General features: G+C 37.3%; 1 protein-coding gene across 4 annotated transcripts in view; it reads left to right on the plus strand.

Annotated features, from left to right (window-relative positions):
* Nucleotides 1-13206, plus strand: part of RELN (reelin) — a 510672-nt gene that overhangs the window by 139633 nt on the left and 357833 nt on the right. For all 4 annotated transcript variants that reach the window (XM_072147208.1, XM_072147209.1, XM_072147211.1 and 1 more), the window contains exons 4-5: nucleotides 7025-7095; nucleotides 8181-8213. In XM_072147208.1, the coding sequence (XP_072003309.1) occupies nucleotides 7025-7095; nucleotides 8181-8213 (104 nt within the window). The remainder of the gene's footprint in view (nucleotides 1-7024; nucleotides 7096-8180; nucleotides 8214-13206) is intronic.

The raw sequence follows: 13206 nt of genomic DNA on the forward strand, positions 1-13206 counted from the left end.
CACAAGGGACAACTTTGGAGCATCTGAAGCTAACAAAAATGCCTATTCCTGGCATTCCTGGTAGGAGAGATTATGTCTACTTTCTGGACATCATTGTCTAAGGCCTGGGGTGGAGATATAGTTTACAACTCTCTCTGTAGGAGAAAAACTGCTTTTTATCACCCCTGAACAACTGCGGCAACTTGACCTTGGAAGCACAGGCTTATCTAAAGGAGGAAGGGCTTTGTTGCTACTTTTGAACTTGATCTGCACCTTGTCAACTGCACCCTGCAACTGACTACCAATCAACACAGCAAAAGTTAAAGAAAATCTAACATTTGATTTCAAAGATTATGAATCAAACATACCTTGAGAATGCTGTAGCTACACTGATGCAGGAGCAAATTTTGTTTAATCCCTGAGTTGAGTGGTTTTGCTGAAAAAACCATTATAACATTCAGGACCCTGAATGTTATGCTTGCAGTTCAGGCACAACACATTAATTACATCATTCTCTCGAGCAGTGCACAACTAATGTAAGAGGAAAAGTGTTGAGTCAGCAGGCATAGGAGCGACAGAGCTTCATTATCATCATTTTAAAAAATTTGTTCAGCAAAAACACTCAGTTGAGGGATTAAAAAGGATATGCTTCTGCATCAGTGTAGCTACAGCCCCTGGCTGGACCGAGTTGATGCCAGTAAGCCTATGCAGATGCATAGGCTGACACTTCTAATGCACTGTAATACGTGGTTATTGCAGTGCATTAGTATGAACTAGTGATCACATGATCACTATTTCATGGAACAAACAGAACAGGACTCCAACTTTGAATTACATTACTCTTAAAATTACATATTTTACATTGTCTACATAACTGAACAAACAAAACATCACAGAACATGAAAAAAGTATTTGTTAGAACCAGTTGTTGGTACTTCCAATTTTCTCCTGACCGCAGTAATAATAGTAATAATAATTACTTTATTTATATAGCGCCCCAGATTATGTAGCGCTACACAGAGTTTGCCAGAGTAGTCCCTGTCCCCATGGGGCTCAGAATCTAATCAACCTGCCAGTATGTTTTGGAGTTTGGGAGGAAACCGGAGGAAACCCACGCAAAAATGGAGAGAACATACAAACTCTTTGCAGATATTGACATGGATGGAACTTGAACCCAGGACCCCAGCACTGCAAGGCTATAGTGCTAATCACAGAGCCAAAATACTGTAATACCTCTTCCATGGTCAACACTTATGAGAACAGGAATAAGAGATTATATCTAAGCCATTGGGTGCTTGTTTGACAAAGGTCTCTGAACAAGGGAAAAGTAACCTGAAGCATCTCTAGAAGAGAAACTAAGCACATTTTTAATGAAAACCTTTTTTTTTAGCCCATAAAAGATGCAATACGATAAAAAACTAAGTGTTTCCATTTTGATTCTGATTCCTTCAGAATATTGACATTCGATTTATTTAATACAGTTATGCATCGTTTTGTTCTTTGCAATAATGAAGTTCTGTCTATCATCAGCGAGGTCAAGGATAATTTTTTTTTGCCATAGGGCCTAAATTTTAGTTATACCTTCAAAGCAGCAAAAGTGTGACAAAAGCTGAAGCTTTTTCAATTTTTAAGTTGAAATTTATGCAAAAATATGATGATTCTTACCCTAATTAAATGAAACAGTTTGTGGCAGTGAATTAAGAGATGATAAAGGTAATATGATTCAACATTGTTTAGCTCACAGCTAATCTTTTGATTGATGTGACCTGACAAGACTTTCAATAAATGTACATTTATCAGATTAATTGCCTTCTACTATGTTTGTTTCTTAAATAATGGTGTCTATTCTCGCAAAACTAATTATAAGTATGATGTTATTAAAATGTTTAACAATTTTCATGTATTTCATGTATTTTGAATTTTGATGAATGTTTTTAAAGAAAACTAAATTAATCTAATCAAATAATTACCGTTTAGCAATTTCACACTTTAAGTTATTTTAATAACTTCATTCCTATTTACTAAAAAAGTAAACTAATCCATACAAGCTGTAAAGTTGATTAAACACAGTAAACTGTGTATATAATTATATAGTATTATTTCCAAATTATCTAGAACACTGTCCTATGTTAAATTAGCTGTTCATGTGCAAATCAAAGGACAGTAGTTTTTTTTCTAAATTAAATATACTGTTGCTAAATGTAGTCTATTTTAAATATTGTAGGTTATAAGGGTGTAGTATTATTTAAAAGCTATACAACCCAGTTCAAAACTTAGGAATAAAATTGGAATAAAAAAGTGATTGAAAATGCATTACCAAACTACAAAATAAACATAAAACTAACTACCGGTATATTATTTACAATATTGCTACATATTTCCATTTTCAAAGTTTTTAGATTTAATAATCATAATATAACAATATTATACATATATATATATATATATATATATATATACATATATATATATATATATAATAAGAATGCCAGATAAATTATAGTTCATAGAATATTATCAGTTCATTAAAAATATGACCCTAGAATCAATGTGAAATGTGTCTGTTAGCTATTATTTTGGGCCAAAGCATGGTTCTCTAAGGACTTACAGTACGTGCAAGAGGGATGAGTTTTAGTGCCTCAAAGAAGAAGATGTAAAATAGAGCTGACAGTGTGTATCAATGAAAAATCTAAATCCTTGAGGCTGGTCTTTCCAAAGAAAGATACAAGATGGCATACTCTATTATAAAAGCATGTATTGTTATAGTATATATTAAAACAAGCCTTCCAAACTATATTTTTCAAAGAACTAGCATACATTTGGCATTGTGTGAAAGACAGAATTAGTTAACTGATTACCTATTCACAGTACAATATTTTATTAAAGGAAGTCACCTCCACCAAACATTACAAACGTCTGACAGCATGTTGTAGTGAGTTCACTGTAATTCCCAGCTTACCCTTTTTTCTGTCTGATATGGCCTTTTCAAGATATACGCTATTTAATCTGTATACTAATGAGTCAATAAGTGCATCAAGGTCATGCACAATTTCCACAAGAGTGTTTATTTCATGACCTGACTGCTGATGGGGAAGATACAAATGAAGTAGGTGGATTGGCTGTACAAGTTACCCAAAAGCTTAAGATGCTACATATAATCTTTCTAGTGGCAAAGAGATGTATTGTGCAAAACGGTATACTTCCAAATGTACCTGACAACAGATGATTGACCAGCTAAAATGGTTAATGAATATAGATAAACTTACAATGCATCATAAATAAAAGGGAACAAAGTTTTTTTTCTGAAATGGAAGGCTTTTATACTGCAACATCTCAGTAGAACAGAAATTGTAGAAATTGCCAAACCTTTTCAGTATACACAATGGCATTGTAATGAGGATATTAGGGTGAGGTTGGGGGGACTGCGGATGTATCAATGATGGCCTGTGGTAGTGGTATAGGAGGGAGAAGTGGGGGAACTGGTCCGCACACACTGTGAAGTTGTAGCTTTGTTCTTTGCCATGTTAATTTTATTTCACTTTTTAGGGATAAAGAGAATGTCTTCTGCCCAATGTAAACAAATTAGCTCAGAGCATGGATTAACATGGACTGTGATGGTTTGTACCTTAAATTAAAGGGACACAAAATGCATGTTGGCAGGTTACAAGGGAAACAGGGTCAGTGACATGGCACTGTTCAACAGCACATTGCTCTGTTTTCACCTTGTTTGTTCCCCATACTCGGGGTGAGGTGAAGAAACTGGTCACACAACCCCTTTTGGGGATTTTTCTGCCACAGTCCTGCTTCATTGAGTTCCAATGATATTCAAATATATGTGTATGAACAGAGCTACATGTACTGTTACTATATGACTTTGTCAATGTGTTTTTTTACGGAAACTCGATGAGTTGATTTTCTAAAAATTTATTTTGGAAATTCAAATAAAATATTTGTGGGAAAAAAAGAAACAAACGTTTTACCTCATAAAAACCTAGATTAAATGAAAGTCTCATTTGCTGCAAAAAAAGTATAAAACAAAAAAATATTGCGGCAGATTTATCAAGCTGTCTGAAAGACAGAATATTTCTAGTTGCTTATGGCAACCAATAATAGCTCCCCTTAAAAATATTCATGAGCACTGGTAAAATAAAAAGCTGAGCTGTGATTGGTTGCCATGGGCAACTAAAAATATTCTGACTTTCAGACAGCTAAAATCTGCCCCATTGAGTTTACAATATGTAACTCCAAAAGGTAAAATTTTGACAGAGTATCCAACATAGATGTGTCCATACTGAAGCCTAATTGGCAATTTAATTCTATTGGATCTAATTTTTAATTTATTACAGAGGTCTAATTTTCCCTGGGGGCCACATCAGCTTTGTCATTTTATAATATTAATAATAATTTTTATTTATATAGCGCGATCATTCTGTAGTGCTTTACAAAGCATAGGGCACAAATAAAATAAGACATTAAAGAGTACAAACAGTGATATGGAACAATAAGAGTGAGGGCCCTGCTCACAAGAGCTTACAGATTATGAGGTTGAAGGGGGGACACAAAAGGTATAAGGAAAAAAGTAGGTGGACGGCCCTCTGTAATCGGTGCTCTGGGTATAGACAAAGGCTCTAGTTACGAGCCGAAAACGCGTTCCCTATATGTTCCTGCGTCTTATTATGTAAGATCTATTCATTAATTAAAGTTTGTGCTGCTGAAGAATTTGCGAGTGCCGCGATTTCCTTCTATATTTGACAAAAGGTATAAGAACTAGAATAATAGAATGAATGTAATGTTTATTCTGGAAGACAAGCCTGGCTGCTGCATTAAGAATAGATTGTAAAGGAGAGAGTTTAGTGACTGGAAGACCCATAGAGAGTTACAGTAGTCTAGATTAGAGTGAATCAGTGTGACAATTATCAAGTAAGAGGTTTCACTTATAAGAAATAGGCAGATTCCAGAGATGTTTCTGGGATGCATACGGTAAGAGCAAGCAAGTGATTAAATATACAGTACAGTGCAAAGATGTCAGAGTCTAGCACAACCCCAAAGCAGCAGGCCTGCTGCCTCAGGATTATGGTGGTCCCCATTCCCACAGACATGGAGAGGTCAGGATTGGATCAGTTAGTAGATGGTGGAAAGACAAGAAGTTTAGTCTTAGAAAGATTACATTTCCAGAAGAGAGAGGAGAAGATGTTAGAGATAGCAGAGAGACAATCGCTGGTATTCTGAATTAAGGCAGAAGTATGTAGTTGGGTATCATCAGCATAGAAATAATAATGGAAACCAAATCTTCCCATGTATTTTTTAATGGGATAGTATAGAGGGAAAAAAGGAGAGGGCATTAGACTGAACACTGAGGAACCTCGACAGTGAGGGGAAGAGGAGAAGACAGAGATCCTGAAAATGAGACACTGAAAGTTCGATCTGGGAGAAAACCACGGGAGTGCATTGTCCTTCAGGCCAATTGAGCAAAGCATCCTGAGGAGGAGCTGGTGGTCCACAGTATCAAAGGCTGAGAGATCCAGTAGAAGAGGAGAGAATAGTCGCTTTTGGATTTAGCAGTGAGTAGGTCATTGGAGTTTTTAGAGACCACAGTTTCAGTGGAGTGCATAGTACAAAAACCAGATTGAGGGAATCAAGGAGGGAGTTAGCATATAACAGGTAAGTTGCGAATAGACCAGGCGTTTCATGAGTTTTGAGATGAAAGGGGGATTAGAGACTGGTTGGTAGTTAACAGCATTGGATGGGTCCAGGAAAGGTTTCTTTAGTACAACAGAATGCTTGGAAGAAAGGGGAATTACACCAAAAGAGAGAGAGAGGTTGAAGATGTTAGTGAGGTGAGAAGTAACTCCTGGGGAGAGGGTCTGTACGAGATGTGAGGAGATTTGGTCAATTGGGATGTACGAGATGTGAGGACATTGGCTCCGATGAGGAAGCCCATTTAACATGCGATATGCATGGGGCATCCACACTCCCCCTTCTTCTATGACTCCATATATATGGTAATGTAGCTGTATCACATATGGTTTTCCTAATACCAGAGCTTGACAATAAATTGAACTTTATTTTGCATTTTTAAAATGTAATACTTGTATGATCAATTTGCTCCAGTCTCTACATTTGATATAGAATATTTACTAACCCTGGTTATTTAGGTATACATGCATTTACTTGTTAATACCATGAACGTTTTTTGGTAGTATCTCGGCTTTTAGCCAGTATAGGTTTTAAGTGTTTTTAAATTCTGTTGTATTTCTAAACAAAGTAAACTACTTCTTCTTGATTCTATTGTGGATTAAAGTGTTTTGGATGTGGGGATAACTTTACTCTATATAATTGATGTAGGAGATTGGGTCAAACATGCAGGTTGTGGGGTGAGCAGAGGAGAGGAACCTGGTAACTTCTTCCTGTGTGACTGGCTCAAAAGAATAGAATTAGGTACCGGAGGTAGGGGATTAATGTAGTAAGTGGAATGAGAAATGGTTTCCTGGCAAATGCCATCAATTTTATCTTTAAAGATAAATGTATGGGAAGTATATGACACAGCAGCAGCCAGTAGCCAGAGTGCCCACACACATTATCCAGCAGCCCCTAACCCTACCCTGAAGTGCATACCACTGTGGAAAAAAAACATTTACTCACCTTTCCGCGCTTTACTGCAACTACAACAGTCTTCTTCCTTTCTCCTGTGTGCTTCGGTTTTATGCATCATTGCACCTGCCAGCTACAGAGCTGGCGCATACAGCTGAAGCACACAAGAATAAAGAAGAAGATTGCTCTAGCTTTGGGGGAGCAGTGTTAGTATCAGAGTACCCTGCCCCACTAGCGCAGAATAGGAGAACACAGTGCCAGGATCCGGTATTTGGCCTATTGGCCTAATGTTTTACACCTGTGATCTATTAGATAGATAGCTAGATAGATAGAAAAAATCTTAATAATATATAAAATCTAAACTATTTATACCAATATTATTTTGGCTGAAGTTACATGGCTTGAAAAAATATGAATGACTGATTCAATCATAGACTTTCTTTTTTATCTTTAGGGCTACAGCTACTCACAGAGGCCAGGTTATTTTTAAAGATGCTCTAGCACAGCAGTTATGTGAGCAAGGAGGTAAGAAATTTTATGTATTAAAATTTTATGTATATGTTGTCTTTTGCAGCAGTGTTCATACTTTGGATATTCATTGTAGGGGATTTTTATTATTGATCAAAGACTATCATAGCTCTGCATTTTGTGTATGCTTAAGGCACTTGTCCTCTCACAATCATTGGATCTGTTACCTTTTATCTGAGCTAATGAGGGACCAAGGGAGTTCAGCTTTAATGGTGAAATATATTATAGAAATGTATACAGTGGGTTGCAAAAGTATTTTACCCCTTGAACTTTTCTTCCTTTTGACACAACCCATGTGTCAAATTGTTTTTAAAAGAAATTAAGTTTTTAGGTATTTTTTTCAACCTTTTTAGACCCATTAGTGTATTTAAACCTATGTGGTCTGATTGTTTAAACAATATACTTTACCCACAACAACCGATTAACACCGGTGATCTTAGTGATTGGTGTTTGCTGTATGAAGGACTCTTCATTCATCCTTAATGACACTATGAATTATACATATGTCGTATGTCTTTAAGGCATTAATTGATTTAAATATATAAATGGTCCATACAAAAAATATGGTAAAAAATGGTTCCTTGATCAATCATGACAAGAGGGCACTGTCTCCTTCTGGAAAAAAAACATATTTTCCTCAGGCAACAAGGCAATTAGAACTGTAAATCTGAGGAATAGCCTGCCTTAGGAGTTGGGTTGGTCACTGCAGAGAGCTTCAAAAAGGGCATGGGAAAAGAAGTGAAGCTTATAGAAATGAGTTCCCTTACATTCCTTGCAAGCTGCTCCATTGCCTATCTTGGTTGAAGTTTATGAACATATGTCTGTTTTTCAACTGTACTATGTTATTATATTATATATATATATATATATATATATATATATATATATATATATATATATATTGCTGTAGATTCAGTTCAGTGCTGCTGTCTTGTGTCCAGTTATCATTATTACAAAGAGATAAATAGGGGATAAACAGATGGCTTACATGAAAGGTTGGTAGACACAATCAATAGATGTTATAAACTTCCCTGTGCCAGCAGATATCAATTTATACTGAACATGTTTTTTTTTTCTTTTAGCTCCAACAGAAGCACCCTTACGTCCAAATTTAGGTAAGTGATATTTACTAGGTTACTAACAGATGATGATAAATAATCTAGATTACAGCTTTGCTGTTTTCACTAGTATTTTTTTTAGTCAAGATGCAAACATACATTATCACCTGTAGTAGTGATTACACAAAAACTACTGTATTAATAAGTAAACAATGTCCATACAATATAAGGATATACTATGGCACCCACATTTGAATGAGTGTCTCCTCGACAATCTAAATAACGACAGGAAGGAGTTTGTTTACCTGTGGGTGCAATGCAACATGAAATAACCCTTATTAACTCAGATAACTAAAAAATATTAAAAGACCTAAAAGTTGCAACATGTGTTAAAGGAAACCTACCATTTGATTTGATGCATTATGAAGCAAACATACCTTGAGAAAGCTGTAGCTACACTGATGCAGGATCATATCTTGGTTAATTCCTGAGCCGAGTGGTTTTGCTGATAAAACAGATATAACATTATAATAATGAAGCTCTGTCACTTCTATGGCTGCTTCAGCACTTCTCCTAGCACATGAGTTATTCACTGCAGAAGAGGAAAATGTAATCCCTGGGTTGTGCCTGAAAGCAAAATAATTAATTGCTGTACCATCCCCCAGCTGCTGTAATCCATCTCAGGTTGATTAGTCATGTCTTAACTAACCTCCATTTGTAATTACAAGCTCCGTGTAATGTGTTTATCTAGGCAGCCAGCCTGACCCAGCTTTCCCAAGGTCCTGAATGTTTTAATAGTTTTTTTCAGCCAAACCGCTCAGCTCAGGGATTAACCAAGAAATGATCCTGCATCAGTGTTTGCTTCATAATGCATCAAATCAAATGGTAGGTTTCTTTTAAATTAGCAAATGTCAAATGCTGTATCTACCTGAAATCCAAGGAGCTTATTTTTAATCATTGAGAAAAGATACTGGACTGTCACTGGTATTTTTACCATATTAATCTGCTGAATGTAGTTCAAGAGATGTTCTATAGAAATTTTCCTATTAAGTCAAAATGGAATAAATTGGCAGGATGTGTTCAGTATTGCTGAGCTAAAGTATACTAGAACAAAGAGTATGCAAGAGTACGCATGGCTTGCTTCTTCAGTTCCTTTCACACTCATTGAAACGTGGATTTACTTAAAGTTTTTAATCTGTTTGTTGTATATTGGTCAAGTGAGGATTCACAACTTGTTACCTAAGGCTCATGTACACAACTCGTTTTTTTTATCCGTATCCGAGTCATATTTTTCTCTTCTTTAATCATACCTCATCTTATTCTTTTCCCTAAGTCCCTTTCTGAGGCGTCTTGCTGAGGCGTACATTTTGAAGACTGGTCTTGTCCTGGAGGTCTTATTCTTATGATTCTTAGGCCTCTTGCACACAAACATATTTTTTTTGTCTATATTGAAGATGCATCGTACTGTAACAGACGGCTACATTCAATTTTAATATGCAATACGGTTATCAATTTTAATGTACTATAAAATAGATGGAAATACAGAGCATGTCTTATTTTTGTCTGTATTTCTGTAATGTTCCCTCAATAGAAGTCTACGGGAACATTTAAAATACATGCAGAATACAGTGGCGCTCCACCCTCCACCGTACTTGCCACAAATTTATGGTGTGTAGACAAGGGAGATCAGAACATGGGGGATGACAAATCTAGCAGAGTGTGGGACTAGACACTTGTGTGGCAGTTTGATTTGTGAGAAGTGTGATATGGCATTAATCCAGACAGAGCGCCTAATTGCTCTTGCTCCATTTTATGGGACAAGAGGCTGAATGTATTATCAACATGGTTGTACACCATAGCAAGAGCTCAAAAATGTTAGAAAGCCCAGCCACAGATAATAGTGGAGTCCATGTCTGGGCTAAACAGGTGACTAAGTTTGAGGCAGGAGAAAACAGTGTCAACATTTTCCAGCCCACCCTATTTTCTACAGATACGGCTCACTCACGGTACAGTCTGTCGTATTATTTTCAGCTCAAAATGGCACTGGAATTGTGACTGAAAAAAACAATACATTTATGTCCATGATGCCTCAATGGGGTATACCCATCTGGGCATTCGCACGTAAAGGGTTTGCCCATGAAAGTAAGTTCTCAAAGTTTAATCTCCTAGTGATGTTTACACAATAAAGATCTTTTGTAACTCCCATACTTCACAATTTTACTTCATTGCTGTTTTAGCTCATATAACTCAGTGACGGTCAAAGAAAAATTCCAGAGGGTGGGCGGAGACACTTCATGATTCCTCTGTGCTATGAAATGCTGTGTACTGACAATGTACTTAGATTATTGTACTAGTCAATTATTGTACTAGTTTCTGACACATAGAAAAAGAGAGATGAGACAGATCAAAGCTGAGGGATCTTATCATGCCTGTAGTTAGAAGAGTAAGTCTCTGCACACTGCTGCTTGCCCGCAGGAAGTGCCTGTGTCTGAGTTGGTCTTGCAAAGCAGGGGGGAGGGGCAGGGGGCAGAGAACACTGCAACCGTGCAGACAAGAGAACCTATTCATGAGAAGAATCTGACCATAATCAGAATATTTATGGTCATTGTAAACACCAGGACTGATAGAAACAGGTTGGAATTATATCTGTAAAATGCTGTATTTTTGTTAATAACAGTAACCGTAAATTAGAGAATGTGTCATTTTATTTTCTTTCATTTATTTCATCTGCCATATATACAGTGTCTTGGGAAAGTATTTGGCCCCCTTGAAATTTTCTACCTTTTGCCCCACTTCAGGCTTCAAACATGAACATAGAAAATTGTATTTTTTTGGTGAAGAATCAACAAGTGTGAAGTGGAACGAAATTTATTGGATATTTTAAACTTTGGAAAAAGTAATACACTGAAAAGTGGGGCGTGCAATATTATTCGGCCCCCTTAAGTTAATACTTTGTAGCACCACCCTTTGTCATGATTACAGCTGCAAGACGCTTGAGGTATGGCTGAAATTCTTGTCCATCCTTCCTTGCAAAACAGCTTGAGCTCAGTGAGGTTGGATGGAGAGCGTATGAGAACAGCAGTTTTCAGCTCTTTCCACAGAATCTCGATTGGATTCAGGTCTGGACTTTGACTTCTGAGATTCTAATTCCTGGATATGTTTGTTTGTGAACTATTCCATTGTAGATTTTGCTTTATGTTTGGGGTCATTATCTTGTTGAAATACATAGAACCAGATCACATAATTGCCTGTTCTCTGTTAATACAGACAGAACATATCACCAGCCAATAATGAAGGGGGTGAAGGCACTCTAAAAAATAACTTTTATTAGTATATTAAAAAGGTCCAAGAGTTGGACAGCAAAGCCAAACTAGTAAAAAGCCAATATACTCATGACAATCAAAAAGCCAATCCGTCTAGCAAAACATTTTGGACGTAGTAGAGAAATCACAAGAAAAGTGCATATGCAAATCACAGTGCGGGCAATAAATGGAGTGGATCTTACCCGAGGAGCTCTGGGGCTGCAGAAAGTAAGCAGTGATAATCTGGCCAGGAAAAAGATACTGACACTGCACCTAGAAATCCCTGCCACTATACTTGCCCTATAGCCCATAAACTCCAGTCCTAACAAGGACGGTCCCAGGGAATCCCTCCGCGTGACTAGAGTTCCCTAGAAGACCCTACCACAGCAACACCATCCCAACACGTTTCCGAGTCCACACTGTCATGGAACTTTCATCTGGTATATATATGTATGAGAGATAGTAAACAGCTAGTCACTCAGGGTTAATGGACAGTGGTCTACAGCCCAACACAGTGGTGTAACTAAGGAGGCAGCAACCTGCCTACCTTCTGCAGCCCCAGAGCTCCTCTGCCTTAAGAAGACGGGTAAGATTCACTCCATTTATTACCCACACTGTGGTCTTTATATGCACTTTCCTTGTGATTTCTCTACTAAGTTGAATATGTTTTGACAGACTGGCTTTGTGATTGTCATGAGTATATCGGATTTTTACTAGTTTGGTTTTGCTGTCCAACTCTTGGAACTTTTTAATATACTAATAAAAGTTATTTTTAGAGAGCCTTTACCTCCTTCATTGTCTTGTTGGAAAATAAATTTCCATCTCAGGTCTTTTGCAGACTCCAACAGGTTTTTTTTCCAGAATGGTCCTTTATTTGGCTCCATCCATCTTCCCATTAATTTTAACCATCTTCCCTGTCCCTGCTGAAAAAAGCAGGCGAAAACCATGATGCTGTCACCGCCATGTTTGACAGTGGGGATGGCGTGTTCAGGGTAATTTTGGCAAACTTTAAACAAGACTTTATATGGATATCTTTGATAAATGGCCTTATTCTTGCCACTCTTCCATAAATGATTTGTACAGTGTACGACAGATTGTTGTCCCTCGGACAGATTTTCCAGCCTGCACTTAATCCAGAGTGATCATGGTCCTCTTGGCTGCATTTCTGATCAGTCTTCTTCTTGTTTGAGATTAAAGTTTAGAGGTTGCTTCTTGGGAAGTTTAAAGTTTGTAAAATCTTTACGTATCCAAACCTGGCTTTAACCCCTACGTGCACAAGGACGTTATAGTACATCCCTGTGGGAAGATACTTCCCATACAGGGACGTTCGATAACGTCCCGCTTCTGGCACCAGAAGCAGTGGCTGTAGCTGTATATTACAGCCTGTAAGGGTCTTTCCCCTATGGATCGGATCCCCCGTGCCACTTACCGGGGGCTCCGATCTACTTATGGGCAGCCTTGAGGTCTGCCGAGTGCTCTGGGGCTGCCCGTTCTCTTCTGCGGGTCTGACCATAAACTGTCTGTGCATGCTTCTGCATGCTAGATAGTTTACACTGCTCTATGATGAATTAGTATTATAGAGCAGTGTATTGGACTTGAAGCAGCGATGCTCTGATCAAGTTTAAGTTTGTATAAGTAAGGTTTAAACATTAGAATAAATCAAAAATGAATAAATAAAAATATAAGCCCCTAAAATGTCAGTTTCCCATATAAACACTTAATAAAGTATAAAAAAAAAATACACAAAA

This window comes from Engystomops pustulosus, chromosome 4 (assembly GCF_040894005.1).
Source record: "Engystomops pustulosus chromosome 4, aEngPut4.maternal, whole genome shotgun sequence".
Lineage (NCBI taxonomy): Eukaryota > Metazoa > Chordata > Amphibia > Anura > Leptodactylidae > Engystomops > Engystomops pustulosus.